The sequence below is a fragment of the Henckelia pumila genome, chromosome 1 (genome assembly GCF_033568475.1).
Source record: "Henckelia pumila isolate YLH828 chromosome 1, ASM3356847v2, whole genome shotgun sequence".
Taxonomy (NCBI): Eukaryota; Viridiplantae; Streptophyta; class Magnoliopsida; order Lamiales; family Gesneriaceae; genus Henckelia; species Henckelia pumila.
Genome location: NC_133120.1, coordinates 119,761,529 through 119,777,815, shown reverse-complemented (window position 1 = coordinate 119,777,815; position 16,287 = coordinate 119,761,529). Strand labels below are relative to the sequence as shown.

Here is a 16,287-nt window from a genome sequence, read left to right as displayed (position 1 = left end):
GTAGGAATATATATTATGTCACTTCGAATCTCTGAATCTCTGGCCTTACCCTCTAGAGGAATACCATATAAGAGACTGATATCAATTAGCCACAAAATTTTCAAGTAATATGGTACACTGCCTGAAGTTTATGATTTCTGAATTTCGGGAAGAATAAGTCCATGTCTCCGTACTCTGTTATATTATGTATATGTATGTGTAAGAAATCCTGTTAAAATGATTTTAAACGAATGTTGGGAATATCTCTCATTTACTGAATGAAGCTCATATCACTCACCCACCCGAATCACCCATCTCAGATAAGAACAAGGAAGAGCTCGAGGATGATGAGCAAAACCAATTCTGGGGTTGGTGAAGAAGACAAACAATTGTTGATGCATGCTTAGTTCTATTTACTTCTGCTTCCGTTTAGTTGTAATAAGTCGTTGCGTATTAAGTGCTGTTGTTTTCAGTTAAGGATTGTAAAGACAATTTAATTCAAGTTTATGAAAGACGATGTAAACATTCATTTTCATGAATGAGTTGACTGGTTATTTCGAAATTCTGTACTCCGAGTATTATTGTTTAATATTAATGTCAATCAAATCTAATTTCGGAGCGTGAGACACAAACTTAAATGAGTGAGATGAATGAACAAGAAATTTATATAAATTATTGTAGATCATAAATAGAGAATACACCAGTGCGTGATTCTATATTAGATTCCTTTAATTATTCTAGTGTTCTCATTGGGGACTCTCGGCCGGGGGATGCGAACTAAGAAAATGAATAAATAAATAAATATTAGAGAATAAGAAATCAAAGGACGCTTTGTCTTTCCTCCATTTAATCCCCCTTGTCTCATCCCCATCCCATTTCACAAGCTCACAACAAATCTCTCCAGTCAATCACCCTAAACTTGCCACAGCTATACAAAAGCCAAAAAAAAAAAAAAAAATCAAGAATCACGAAATAGGATAAAATCAACAACCCAAAAATGCTAATCAGCATCCCTAATCACAGTGATTTTCCTGAGAAAATACAGAGATGTCAAGATTATATCCAAGCTTTAGAGGAAGAGCGTCTCAAGATTCAAGTTTTCCGACGTGAACTCCCCCTCTGTCTCGACCTTGTCACACAAGGTATGAGTGGCTCTCTGTGTTTGCAGATTCAAACGTGCAAAAAAGAGAATCTTTGGAATCCCTTTACTTCTGTTAATTATCTTGTTATGATTGTTAATTTCCTAGCTCGTTTGCGTTTTTTTGGACTTTGCAGCAATTGAGACATGCAAACAGCAGTTATCTGGGACAACAACAGAATATAATTTACGTGGGCAATCTGAGTGTTCGGAGCAGACATCAAGACCCGTTTTTGAAGAGTTTATTCCCTTAAAGAGAGCTTCGTTTCATCCTTATGGTGAAGAAGAAGAAGAAGAATCCCGCGGGGAGCTAATTAAAGATGGTGATGATTTTCAAACTGAAAAGAATGGTAATGAAAACAATTCCAAGAAATCAGACTGGCTTAGATATGTTCAGCTATGGAATGAGACCCCAGATCCATCTTCCAAAGAGGTAATTATTACATTTTTGGCCATTTAAGTGTGTTTTGGTGTGGGGGATTTTTGTTAATTTGGATAAAACATTAATCTCTCCGGCCGGATTCAGGATTCGCCGAGGAAGGTGGCTGTCGTAGAATTAGTGAACACAAACAGCGGCAGCAGCGATGGAGGAGGAGGCGCCGCCGCCGGTGCATTTCATCCATTCAAGAAAGATAAAAGCTCAGGCATTGATGGCGGCGGTGCTACTACAGCTAAAACCGATCCAAAGAGTACTGGATCGGTGCCACCAGCCTCCACCAGTTCTACGGCGGACACCGGCGGCGGAAGCGGCGGTGTTAGTAAGAAGGAGGAAAAGGGAGGGGAGTCCCAAAGAAAGTCGAGGAGGTGTTGGTCGCCGGAACTACATAGAAGATTTGAGCATGCCCTTCAACAACTTGGTGGCTCGCATGGTATATATATATCCATATATTTATGTGCAATAAAATTTAGAATGTTTTAACATTCAATTTTGTTGATTTTGATTAATTATTCATTAATTTGTTTCATTGAAATTGTTAATATGCAGTTGCCACACCGAAACAAATTAGGGAGTTGATGAAGGTGGATGGTCTCACCAATGATGAGGTTAAAAGCCATTTACAGGTTTGTTTTTCATACTTGTATGAAGCCATCTGAATTTTACTTTCTTGCTTTGTTTTAATAGCAATATTGGAATGCTAACATTATAATCTGATTGTAGGGCAAACGATTCTAAGAGAGAAAAATTTGATTTTTAGAAAAATCGTGTAAAAATTTCAAGAAACAAAATTCTTTTGGGATGATTGGACCTCCAATCCTTTGGATAAACCATAAATAATAATCCGTAGTCGCTACTTTTTTGACTCGAGTTTTACAAAAAACCATTGATACGTTTGGGGCAATATATAGCACGTGAGATATGTTGTTTAACTAGAATTTGTGACGTTGGCTAATGTAATATGGCTTCTTGATATACATATATAGTTTGTAGCAAAATTTAGATCACCATGCCTTTCCAATGTTGTTACTAACTTATAGTTAACAAAGAATCTCTTCTCTTTGTCTTGGTTACATTTTTATCTAGATGAAATGTGATTTGCTCGATGGTAGTTAGTAATAGTAATTGTAATTGTAATTTTAATTGTAATTGTAATTGTAATTGTAATTGTAATTATTTTGGTGAAAATGAACTTGGATTTGGTTGAATTCATGATATTAATAGCTTTGCAAAGGAATTCTATTTAGAACTTGAGAAATTAGAGAAGATTTTGATATATTGGCTTTTGCATAGTTTAATTCTTGAAAAAAAGATCCCTTTGAATAACCTCTTGCTTTGTTAAAAAAAAAATGTTGAGTCATTTTCTTGCTGTGATTATCTTATAATGAGCTGAATTTTAAAAATTTTCATCACCCTGCAGAAATATCGGTTGCATATGAGAAGACCAGGCCCTACGATTCAAAACAATCACCCGCAAGCGCCTCAATTCGTCGTGGTCGGAGGGATATGGGTGCCACCGGAATATGCTGCCGCAGTGGCTACAGCCGCCACATCCGGTGATGCAACCACCACGACGAATGGAATCTACGCCCCGATCGCGTCGGTGCCGCAGCCTTTCCGAGGAACATCGACCCATTCCCCTAAACAAAGCGAAGGTGGAGAACAAGTACCCCATTCCCCGGCCACCTCCTCTACGTTTGTATAATATAACTTCTTTCGATAAGAGAATATAGAGGAAAAAAATTATGTCAAAAGAAAATCATAAGAGGAAAAAAAAAGAAGGCGGCGATTTTTGGGATATTATATTTCATCTTTATCTTATAATTTGGAGGCTTGGATTTGATAGTGACAGTCATGTTATAGATTTTGTTCATTTAAATAAAGTGATCATTCTCTCCCCTTGTTTGTGTTACATTATGTATGTATTCTTTTTAAGCTATGTTTTGTCAACTGACTCGTTTTGTTTAAAGCTTCGCCCATTTAAATTAAAATTTAATTAATGTCACATTTATTTATTTTTTTTGAATCAATTAATGTCACATTTCAAGACAACTATATAAAATATTTCAGGGTTTCAACTTGTATTCCTTCAAAGGAAGCTTCACGATTATAAGAAGAATATAAGAAGACTGAAACATTAATTAATTATCAAATTGAGGGATGAACCTCTTTCTTTTTTGGTGTCTACATTCATAAATTTTGATTCAAGTGATGAATCTGGACCTAGGCCATCTTGATTAAATAATTGCATTAATCAAATAATATCAACCTAAGATATATGTGTCCGTCTGAAAATAGTTAATTACCTTTAAATATTAGCTTAATGATTCACGAAATAAATTAGTTTTCAAAGATATAAGCTGTATATGCATTTTCAGCGCAAATGCGATATATATTGTTTAGCAACACGAACATTTAGCGAACCTAGCTACAAGCGCCGCTCCTCGTTACAAAGAAATTATGCCTTAATTTAACAAATATTTTTAAGAGTATATTTGTAGCATCGACGAGTGTTTGTTATTTTAGTGGTAGCGATACGACTACTGACCAAAATTTGTTAAGAGTACAACAACTCAAACACTGCATTTCGATTATTTCATAGCAAAGAAAATTACTACAACATTAGCGTTACGTTTCAATTGTTTTCTTAACAGAGACTGTTATTGTTCCCGACGATCATCTTTGCAATAATCATACTTCTCTCACTCATGTTCCATGGAGCTAGCCTTCCCCTACGATTCATGACTAGCTCTTTACTCCGCTCACTCTCGGTCAATTGCGTTCACTTTACATCTCTCACTCATGAAAATCAAACACATGATCTTAGTTTGATAACAATTACAAGATCAAATGTTTGCATCTTTACTGAGAGTTGTAAATGATCATGATAACATTGCAACCCTGATTTTATTTTATTTTTTTAAAATTATACAACTCAACAAGTACAACCATCGCTTCCCAACCTTTCTTTTTTTTAAAAAAAAATGTTTCTCTATACCTAGAAATTATTAAATAACTAAATTAATATTAAAACTTTTAATAATGTTGTCATATCTGTTAATGCAATAACTTGATCATTGCATTAATAGATGATTTTGACAGATGATCTAATAAATTTTAAGTCTCATATTCTCAAAATTCATCAATTCAAACACATCATAAATATAATATTTTTTTTGGGTATGTTACATGACATTATCACAATCATATTTTACCCGGAATTCGAAACAGTGTAATTGGTATGTTACATAACATATATCACAATATATCATATATACTCACTCAATCAGAATAACCAACGTTACCTTAACCTACAAGTTACATACTGATTTTAAGATAATTAAGACAATGTAATGGTATATATATCGAAAATCTTAATTGATTAACCAATGCACAAAGCCCTCAAACAATTCAGAATATTCTTATATTATCAATAATATTTCATAATATTCTTCAATGTGATACAAGGCATGGATACATTAACTGGGGGATACCAAAATTAAAGACAAAAAAAAACAATATTAATTGAATTTTTTTTTTGAAACAAAATTTTATAATGCCAACAAAGAGGAAAAAGACGAACTTTGTTTTATTACATTTGCGGAGGAATCAATGGCCCCATCAAAGAATATTCTAGCGGCAATATCATGAGAAGGATATGCGATACCATATTGTATTAAATATTAATTAAGATTAATAATTAACGTGATTAACAATATTTAATGTGATATTAGTTGGAGATGATTTGATTGGTGCATGAAGTATATCCTCTGTTTATTTATATTATCTTGGATTTCTAGGTATAAGTGGCTGATTTTGTGATACCTAGAATCTTGCCTTGTCTACATTAATTGGTCATTAATTAAACTTGTTCAAAAGGTCATATAAACGAAATGGGGTTCTTCATCCAACCACCACACTCTTAAATTAATTAATTAATAAATTTCTTAAAAAAATTAAAAATGGTTTTCGCATTTATTTGCTGTTATAAAAGTGATAAAAAAAAAAACAAACAAAAAAACACTGTCGTACAATAATACGAAAAACACATAATAAGAAAAATCAGATAATACCGACATTGAAGTAACTCGTTTCTCAAATATTGTTGAATTTTAGTTTTCAAAACATTAATCTACTAAATTTTAAATTTAATCTCCCTAGCTACTTTAATTTAGTCATTCCATTTCCACCTGCCGTCTCACTAACTCTGAAATACGAGTTTCTTTAATTTTTAATAATTCATTTTTTTTTTTTTAAAAAAACAAAGTACCAACTTACCCGATCTACGGACAAGATTATTCAGTAAAAATTCTTTTTTATTATTATATTTATTTTGATAGTGTTTCGAAAGTTAACCACAACGAAATTTCACTTATGCTTTAATTAAGATGAATACACATTAAACACACGTAGTGCATGGTGGACAAGCCATGCGGTGGTATATGTATGATAATAATAATAATAATAATAATTATATATATATATATATATAAATATATAAATTAATGATAAAAACAAACACATTGGGGAGAATGGTGTGGGGTCGGTCTTAAAATGGCTCTTCGAACATAGTTAAGGCCAAATGTCTCTTGCAGTCTTCTAAGCTTGTCTGAGGATACGAAGCCATTTTTGTGTCAATCGACCAAATTTTATATACAACGTATACGAATATCCGTGCTTTATCTCTTGGAGTCAACATTTAATATCATATCCATATCTTTTTAAACGATCAATCTTTATAAACGTTCAATTTCAACATGTTAATTTGTTCGATCCGAGTTAATTGTTTTTTTTAATTAATAGTATATTAATCACTTAATTGCAAGTTCATAAAGATTTATTTTACATTAAAACCAATAATTATATTTAATAACGATCGATCATCTTCTTAATTCGGAGACGAGAAATGCGTTGTGTGAGCTACTGAGCTTCTGAAAATATGCGTAAATTGATATAGGAGGTTGGTGGACAAAATTTATTAAGTTTTGGACAGCTTATAATACGGATATTTAGGAGATATTCTCTTAGCATATATATATAATATTTATTATATGAGTCAAATATTCAAAAATCACGATAGACTGTCGACATTGTAGAATAGATGTCCAAAATTGATTAATTTATTAATAGTTCCCACAAATACAGCATTGGCAATTGACATTATGCATATCTATGTAATGTGACACGATGCATATCTACATAGAGCTTCTTAATTAATAATTATCCATCTCCTTTCACACTATATATTTACCAGTTGGCACAAAGTCTCGGTGGTTAAATTTTACTTATTTGGCATCTAAGATGAATTAATTGTATTTTTGTTGAAAATTTGAGCTATTTCACTTCACTTTAAATGGAGTATTTCATTTCAACGTTCAAGTGCATCAATTGAATACAGTACGGATGTACAATATAATTAATGGACGATTTAAACATGTTGTTTAGATTGTTATACTGTTTAAATGATTTAAAATGCATCGTTATCAATATCATTATAACTTTTGATAACAATGGAAAACACTTCATCTTATAACTGCGGTTACTTTATTTTAATTTATATTTCATATACTTGGTCTAACGAATTTAACGTATTGATAAATGTGAACCCGTGGACAAAGTTTGGCTTTTGAATGCAATTTCGGGCGGTATATGTGTTGGCTAAAGTTGGAAGAGACATCTTTTTCGAAGCATACAATATGTATCCATTTGTTTGTACATATATAAGTATTTATATTACTAGTTCAACACAAGTATTAAAATTTAATTTACATGGAAATTTCTTATATCAAAATTATTATATATTTGAAATATATAAGTTTTGAATGAATCAAAAACGTTTTCAATATAATATATATTCGATATAATATAGTAATTAGTGTGGTCTCTTCTATTTCTTGTAACAGCCAATACAATTGCATGTATAAAACATTCTCGTTTTGACAAGATAAGACAACTTTGAATAAGTATAAAAAAATCACATTCTCAAATACTATTTCAAAGAAAATGAAATCGAAGCCACGTTTTAAAACTCTTATTTGATTAGAAATTAAAACTAGTTAGGGATATATTTTAATTTCTATAATTCTAGTCAATTAATAACTTATACTAAAAACAACGGCAATGTTCCCTTAACTCAATTCGTACCCTATTCTACAGACATTCTGAATATATATATATATATATATATATATATATATATATATATATATATATATATATATATATATATAAAGTTTTGTTATGTTGTCCACCTTCCGTGCCCATCTCCATGCCCACCTATGAGGTGGTAATCATCCCATGAATGAGATGAATCATATACAAATGGTTAGGAATTTGATGGGGTAAATTCATAATCATACCTCGTATTTGAATTTAGTTTCAAAATCATCCTTGACCTTTCAAAGAACTTCAATCTCATCCCTCATACATCTTTTGGTTAAAAATACAACTAATTATTTGTTTTTTTGAGTTTTTTTGACTTAAATGCCCTTTTGTTTTTTTAAGAAATTTTATTTGAATACTGTAAAAAATTTTATTATTCAATATGATTCAAATAAAAATATAATAGCTTTAATAAAAATAACTAATTATATAAAATAAATTAATAATTTATAATAATATGTTGAATGCAATAATTGCTCATGCTAGGAGAGCGATCGATCGTGACACGTGAGCTATTGTGTGGTTTAAATTATTTGAGTTGCACTATTATATATAAATTTTGATAAAAAGACAAACGTTAGGTCTATAACTGATATCATAACTAATGTCACAATTTTGATTCACATTAATCGCAATGATACAAATATTGAGAGATGAATTGTTGGAAGCAAAGATTAAAATTAGTGGCCAAAATTTGAAACATATATATATAGCATACTTATATATTTTCAAATAAAAATATAACAGTATTGGAAAAAAATAAATATTTATATACAATTAATAATAATAATAATAATAATAATATTACAAATAATATGTTTTTATAAATATGGCAAACACTTGTATGCAACCGTTGCACTGGTCATATTCGTGTGACGGATCTCTTATATGGGTTATCCATTAAAAAGTATTACATTTTATGTCAAAAGTATTACTTATTATTATAAATATGGATAGGGTTGACCCGTCTCACGAATGAGACCGTTGCACAGGAGTGTTACTCTATAAATATTACAAAAAAAATTAATTTTGTTATAATTATTCTATATTTTTTTAGGTATATGTTCAAATTTTGACCACTAAATTTTTTATTTTATATTTTATCTTTAATAAATACATAATATTTTTGTGCTTTATTTAAATTAAAAATTTGTTATATTATTGGAAAAAATTAATTTATTTTATATAATTATTTATTTTTATCAATATTATTATATTTATTTTGAATCAACATTATTCAATTATTTAAATTAAAAAATTTTGTATTATTTAAATTAAATTTCTTTTATATTATTAGAAAACATTAATTTATTTTATATAATTAATTATTTTTATCAATATTATTGTATATTTTTTTGAATCAACATTATTTAAATAAGACAAAAGGACATTTAAGTCAAAAAATTTTAAAAGATAAATAATTGGTCTAGTTTTTAATAAAAAATAGATATGAAGGATGATAATGAAGTAATCTGAAATGTGAGAGATGATTTTGAAATTGGTTTCAAACGTGATGAATGAAAATAAATTTTACCCGGAATTTGACTCATCAATTTATCAATATCCATACTATCTATGTTATATTATTAAAGTAGATAGTATAGGTATCAAATCGGTTTAACGGGCAAATTGACCCACAATTCGTCACAACCCACCCTTAGACGGGACGGTCATCTTTTAGATGGGTTGCGAGAACATCAATTCAACCCACCTTTTTTAGGTGGCGGAAAAGATCAATTCGACGGGTTTGCGTATAATTTGACGGGTTGGGACGGGCTGACCCACCACCTACCACAACTTTCCATTAGGCGGACCGAACCACCATTTAATAGGTTGGAAAATTGTCAACTCAACCACCTATTTTATATTACGAGACAAAACTAACCTATTTTGACACCTCTAATTAAAAACTTGAAGTAACTATATGTGTTATTTTGCGTATCTTGTGATAAACTAAAAATACCTCATTCTCATGTTACAAAAAATTCTATTCTTATCTATTAAAAAAATCAAAAAAATCCATTTTAGTAAATATACATGTATCTTATCTAAAACTAGAATATGCTAATAAATTATATTTATCTTAAATTATTTATATTTTTGAATTTTAAAATAATCACATCAACATAACATAAAAATAATTATCAAATTTTTTTAAATTTTTAATTTTATATAATCCATAAAATTTTACAAAAAAATAAATTTGTTTAGTGCCAGAAAATTTAATATGAATGCATGCATCAAGTACATAAAGACTGCATATACTTAGTGAGATATGATTAAATGTGATAAACCATACTAGGACTATTAAAATGATTTTGAAGGATGTTGAATAATGATGGATAAACAATAATATGTTTACTTTGAGTTATTAATTTTTAGATTAAAACAATGATTGATGGACGGATTACAGTTTTACTCTTCACCCATGTTAAATAATCATGTTTAATTTTGTATTCATATATAATTTGGATTTGATTATTTTTTAACATTGTAAATTATTATTGATTCACAATTGAGTCATTTTCAAGTATCAAAATTATTGGGTGTAAAAATATGTATTGTTTTAAAATAGTTAAAATTGATAAACTGAGTTATATAAGAGAGAGAGAGAAAAAAATTGGGAAGGAAACAAATGAATTAAAGGACAGTAGATTAGGATTTCTGTAGATTTTTTTTCCACAAATATTATTCAAGATATGTTATACCTCATGTAATGAAAGATGAGATATTTCATAAAATAATGTTTGAATGACGGGCTTTGAGATTTGAGGAGAATTGATTTTTTGAAAGTAATTAACAATGGATGTGATTGAATTAACAAGCTTATCTTATGGTTATCAAGCTAGCCAAGTAAACACACCCAAAGACATTTGTTCTATGTTAAATTCAAAACCCTAAAGCCTTCTATAAATATATTTATAACTTCATATTATCATTTATTTCACTCTCCTTAATTTCCTCTATGCAATCCCTCCTTCTGTACAAATATGTACATTTCTGTGTACATAGCTATGATGTATGTATACATAACATAGTTAGTTCATGGAGAGAGAGGCTCACAAGTCACAATACATGGTGCACATAGATAGTTGTGCGCACATATTTTGGACATCAACTTTTTCACTAATTTTTTTTAAAAAATTAACCTTTTATAATTTTTGAATGTTGCTTTCATTTCCTTAACTTGAAAATGTGATGGTTTTTTAACTCAAAAAAAAATCTATCGTTTTGTAGATTAGTTCTCAATTTTATAATACATATGTTAAATCAGTGCTCCAAAGATATACAGTTAATTATATTTTGAAATATATATATATATTATTTACTTACACCTCAAACTAGAGGAAGAGAAGAAAAAAGATTGAGGAAATTATAATGATCTTCCTCCTTACTGGCTCCAACAATCATCCCCTATCTATCACCAAGAAAGGCACAATTAAAAGAACTTTACAACTAAGAAACACAAAAAAAAATGACTTCTTTTATTTAGTGATGAAACTAATTTGTAGTCAGGGCCGTTCCTATTTAGAGGCAGAAGAGTCATCCGACTCGGACCCATTTTTTTTTCGGGGTCCATAATTTTGAAAAAAAAATGATTATATAAAAGTGTAAATTGATCCGATATAATTTAATTATTCTTGGGTTTTTTCATTCATATCACAAGAAATTATTTTTCATTTGTCTGCTGCCTAATATAAACCTTTTTTTATTATTTATAGGTCTATTGATAAATTTATTTCTGAAGTTTATTATTCCTAGGTCGCTTGATAATTTTTTTTCAAATATAAATTATTTTTTTCGTGCTCAATATAAACAAAAAACCTTTTTTATTCCTTAAATTTATTATATAGTAGTGTAATTGGACCAATATAAAAACATATTTTCTGACTCATAGGGGTTGTTCTGATATTATTGAGAACGATTTATTTTCGGAGTTGACATTCTTGAAGTTCTCATTACAATGAAAAACAAAATCGGCAATTGATGTAGTGAAACACTTGAAAAAAAATAGATGGATATTTCTAAAATGCTCACATTACTTATAAAATCTTGTTGGTTATACTTTTTATAGTTAAAAGAACTTTACAACTAAGAAACACAAAAAAAATGACCTTTTTTATTTAGTGATGAAACTAATTTGTAGCCAGGGCCGTTCCTATTTGGAGGCAGAAGAGTCATCCGACTCGGATCCATTTTTTTTTTTTGGGTCCATAATTTTGAAAAAAAATAATTTATTATATAAAAGTGTAATTTGATACGATATAATTTAATTATTCTTGGGCTTTTTCATTCATATCACAAGAAATTATTTTTCATTTGTCTGCTGCCTAATATAAACCTTTTTTTTTATTATTTATGGGTCTATTGATAAATTTATTTCTGAAGTTTATTATTCCTAGGTCTCTTGATAATTTTTTTCAAATATAAATTATTTTTTCCGTGCTCAATATAAACAAAAAACCTTTTTTATTCCTTAAATTTATTATATAGTTGTGTAATTGGACCAATATAAAAACATATTTTCTGACTCATAGGAGTTGTTCTGATATTATTGAGAACGATTTATTTTCGAAGTTGACATTCTTGAAGTTCTCATTACAACGAAAAACAAAATCGACAATTGATGTAGTGAAACACTTGAAAAAAAATAGATGGATATTTCTAAAATGCTCACATTGCTTATAAAATCTTGTTGGCTATAATTTTTACAGTTGTAAGTGCAAAACAAAATTTCTCAAATTTAAAGTTCTTCAAAACATTTTCTCAATAAACCATGTCATAAGAAAAGATTAAATGAATTGGTTATGCTATAATTGAGAAAAAAATTATTGAACAATTTGATCAATATTGTTATCTCTAAACTGTCAGACGAGTTGTTTTATAGTAATCATTTCGTACATGTTTGATCTTTTTACTCAATTGAAATAGAAATATTTTGACTATTGCACATTTTTTTAAATCGAAAAATTTGTTATTAGTCTAAAAGAATATGAACGCACATTATGATTTAGAAGCCTCTTTTAAAAGTTAGACTCAGACCCAAAAATGGTTAGGATCGGCCTTGTTTGTAGCTGCAACTTATGTTATCCTCTTTTCATGTTTGTATGCTAGTTCAATGAATTGATCCAAATTCGAATTTTTCATACTGTAATATAATTATTTTAAACCAAATACATGAGATAATTTAGAAAGAGATTATGTGATATATTTGACAAATAAATGCATGGATTTAATATTCAATGCATGCAAGAGAGTATTTTGGTTCCTGAAAATAAAAATAAAAAGTGTTTTGGTCCATTAAACAACTTTATTTATAGGGAGTCTTTCCCTTGAATCTTGATGCATAAATAGATAGGATAAACTTGTGATCATTTTACATGCCCTACAATAATATCACATGTATCGCAGTTAGGAAGTTAAGCATATAAAAGGATGATTCAGCAATGTCTTTCTTTTTTTTTTTTTTTATGACGTGTGAACTCGATCTTAGTCGTGATGCAGCAGTACTTGAATGCACGGAAGTTTGATCCAACTTCCCGAAAAATAAGCCACTTGCCGCTGAAAGAGAAAGCCAGCTCGGACGTTACTTGAGGCTCACTGCCGTGCTGAAATTTCGACGGGTTTCCCAGGTGTAGGCTGTAGAACTTTGGCATCCGGTAGCTCTTTCAACAACATCTCCTGCATTGTTATTATATCCAGAACAAAGTTGAGAGGATGATTTTATCTCAAACAAAGAAAATTTTTTGCATACATAACATAGAAAGCAGGATCAGTGATAGAGATACGAAATGACTAAATAACGCCCATCCATTTTTAGTATGTGAATGGAATTTGGAGCAGCTTGTTCAAGTTGAATATCCATATCTATATTTAGCTAAAATGGTAAAGTTTCAATCTATCATTGTCGGATTCCGAGGTAAACTTACATCTACTGGACTGGTGTGCCAGAGGATGCCAAGGCACCATCAGAACGAAAAGTTCGTATTGGCATATATGCCAGGCAGAACTTGTTGGTTACATTCTGAGAAAGTTAATCAAATCTACAAGCAGTGATTCTTTACAATACAAAATCTGCATTCTCTTCGTTCACAGATATCGGTTTCGTGCAAACTCTAGTAAAATCATACCTTGAATGATTCTATGGTCCCAGCAGTTTTAACAAGACTTGAAAGCAGCCCTTTGCTATCAAGGTCACCGTTTTTCATTGGAACGATAAACCTACCAAGAGAAGAAGCAAATTTCAAATCTTCCATGACCAAGGGCAAAGTTATTGATTAGAAACTCAGAAAAAGATGCATACTGGGCATGCAACAACTTTGCCAGTCGAACCGCATCCTCTTGTCCAGAAACCAACGTGAAGTTTGGCAAGAGTTGCTTAACAACAGGGGTTATAACTATGTCAGCACGTTCTTTCTCAACAAAATTCTCGTTAAAGACACAGTGGGGCTCATAGTATAGAGTCAGCTCGCCTCCAGGAGAGGTGACAAGATAGCTGTTGCATAATATGTAAAAATGCATCATTCATTTGAAACAGAAGTCGATCTTGATTGAGTGATACAGCGCATAGTCTACCCGTTTTCTGGACGTTGCCAAGGAGGACCTAAAACTGGCCCTGCAGTAGCTCGAATCTTGACCGAAGAACCACTGTTGACTTGGATTTCAGAGGCCTGACCTGGTTCTAAATATGTGACCTAAACTTTTATAAGAAAAACGCCAGTAAGAATCCTGTAGTAATTATACAGGAGGCTGTATGGACGTACAGCGACTAAATGATTTGGCATGTAACTACTTATCATGGCCGCAATCTTCAGTCAATAAAGAAACCACAGATTTTTCTTCACATCTTGAATGAAATTTATTTACAAATGTATCAGACGCAATGAGATTAAATACTTTGAACTAGCAAGAATATGAACAGACTGATTGATAACTTTACTTACATTGGTAAATAGGGGATCCAATTTAGCCTTGGCATTCGGAGTCGCGATTACTCTAAAACTCGGTAACTTTTGAGAAAGGGGCTTTAGAGTTTTCAAGTGGCAGTGATCATCAAGGCTTTGTGTGATGAGTAAGCAATCGATTCCCGGAAGATCATCAAGCTGCACTGGTTTACTCTCACATTCTTTAAAATCACAGCATATACAATATAATAAATTTAGGGGAAGAACTACCTAGAGTTGAGCAAAGTTAGTCATTTCTTTCTTAAAATACATTAAATCGTTGCATTGTTTAAATTTTCTTCCAAGAAAAAAGAATTGCTTAAAACATTGATTCGATATCAAATAAATTGTACCATGAAATTCTTGAGAAACTTTTTAGCAGCATCATAAAGCCAAGGAATTCCGAAATCCAAGTTCCCCACCAAGACTGGATCAACCAATATTTTCACCCCTCCAACTTCCCACAACCAACTATTACCCTACTTGAAAAGAAAATTAAAGGATATCAAATTTTCAGACAATTACCATCATTAAATTAAACAAAAAAAAAAAAAAACAGAATCCAAATCAAGAAATTAGAAACCCACCTCTAAATAAGTGAGTTTGAAAACATCAGTTCCAGAACCACTCGTCTCTATCTCTTTTTCCTCCGATAGCACAGCAGCAACTTTCTTATTTAACCTATCAAAAGATTACAAAAACCAAAATACAAAATGCCCAAGATGACACAAGCCCTTGAAACTAAAGCCAAAAAATTGAACAAAATGCAAAAAGAATCAGCTCAAATGGAATCAACTGGTAGGCAGGATAGTGATTTCGAACTGAAATAAATTCACTAAGAAATATAAAATCCACCCACTGCTAGCCATCACCAACATGAAACATACCCCAACCTGGTAGCTGAGAGCTTGAATGCATTAGAATTGATGAGAAATGGAGTTTTCTGAAGAGAGGTGAAATGGGTTCTTAGCAATGGGGTTTTTGGTTCCCAAACACATGGCTTGATGGAAAAGTGTTGGTAGAAATTACTCCGAGTAGCCATAACTAGAGTAGATTGGTGGTTTCTTGAGCTTGAAATATGTGGATGCTATGTGAATTTGGGGTTCCGATTCAAAGTTCCGAAACAGTTTCTTGATATTCTTGAGGTTCGTACTAAGTGTCCAAGTCGGTAGACGTGTAACGAATTTAACGGCTTTTTCAACGAGTGGCTTGGAATTTGGATGTTGCCTTTAGTGGTAACGTATTCAACCCAAATGGCAAATACCGAGCAAAAAAATATTTTGATTTTTAATTATGGTTTTTTTTTTGGGGATTGATTTTTTAATTATGATTTTGGTGAAAGGTATTATTTGTTACTGGAATTACTTCACATTATATATGCGACTTTGTTTTGAGACTAATGAAAAGTAATGATAAGTTATTGATGGTTTTCACGTTCGTGTAGCTCCAGTTTTATGATAATTAGAGTTAACATGTTTTTATTATCTATAACTTTCAATTATTCATCTTTATATTTTATATTTTTTTATACAGACGGAGAGTCTTGTTACTTTGCACATTAACTTGGACATCAACAATTTGTTTTTTAAAAATATTTTTTTTTTCAAATGTTAGTGTGAACATCTTAA

At 30.6% G+C, this 16,287-nt stretch overlaps 2 protein-coding genes across 4 annotated transcripts; one reads left to right on the top strand and one right to left on the bottom strand.

The window, feature by feature from the left end:
* Window positions 1-923: 923 nt before the first annotated feature.
* LOC140875547 (transcription factor HHO3-like) lies at window positions 924-3,367 on the top strand. The gene is made up of 5 exons (XM_073279261.1): window positions 924-1,121; window positions 1,255-1,550; window positions 1,644-1,986; window positions 2,103-2,179; window positions 2,974-3,367. The coding sequence occupies exons 1-5, from the start codon at window positions 977-979 to the stop codon at window positions 3,256-3,258; spliced, it is 1,146 nt and encodes a 381-aa protein (XP_073135362.1). The 5' UTR covers window positions 924-976; the 3' UTR covers window positions 3,259-3,367.
* Window positions 3,368-13,027: 9,660 nt separating this feature from the next.
* Window positions 13,028-15,796, bottom strand: LOC140875929 (uncharacterized). Of its 3 annotated transcripts, none has more exons than XM_073279762.1 (8): window positions 15,547-15,796; window positions 15,247-15,340; window positions 15,013-15,138; window positions 14,660-14,818; window positions 14,292-14,410; window positions 14,020-14,211; window positions 13,847-13,937; window positions 13,028-13,397 (listed from the first exon to the last, which is right to left on the bottom strand). In XM_073279762.1, the coding sequence occupies exons 1-8, from the start codon at window positions 15,699-15,701 to the stop codon at window positions 13,314-13,316; spliced, it is 1,020 nt and encodes a 339-aa protein (XP_073135863.1). In that variant the 5' UTR covers window positions 15,702-15,796; the 3' UTR covers window positions 13,028-13,313. The 3 variants fall into 3 exon arrangements, with proteins under 3 accessions (XP_073135863.1, XP_073135864.1, XP_073135865.1); XM_073279763.1 differs by having other exon boundaries at window positions 15,553-15,796; XM_073279764.1 differs by lacking the exon at window positions 15,013-15,138.
* Between the last annotated feature and the right edge of the window lie 491 nt (window positions 15,797-16,287).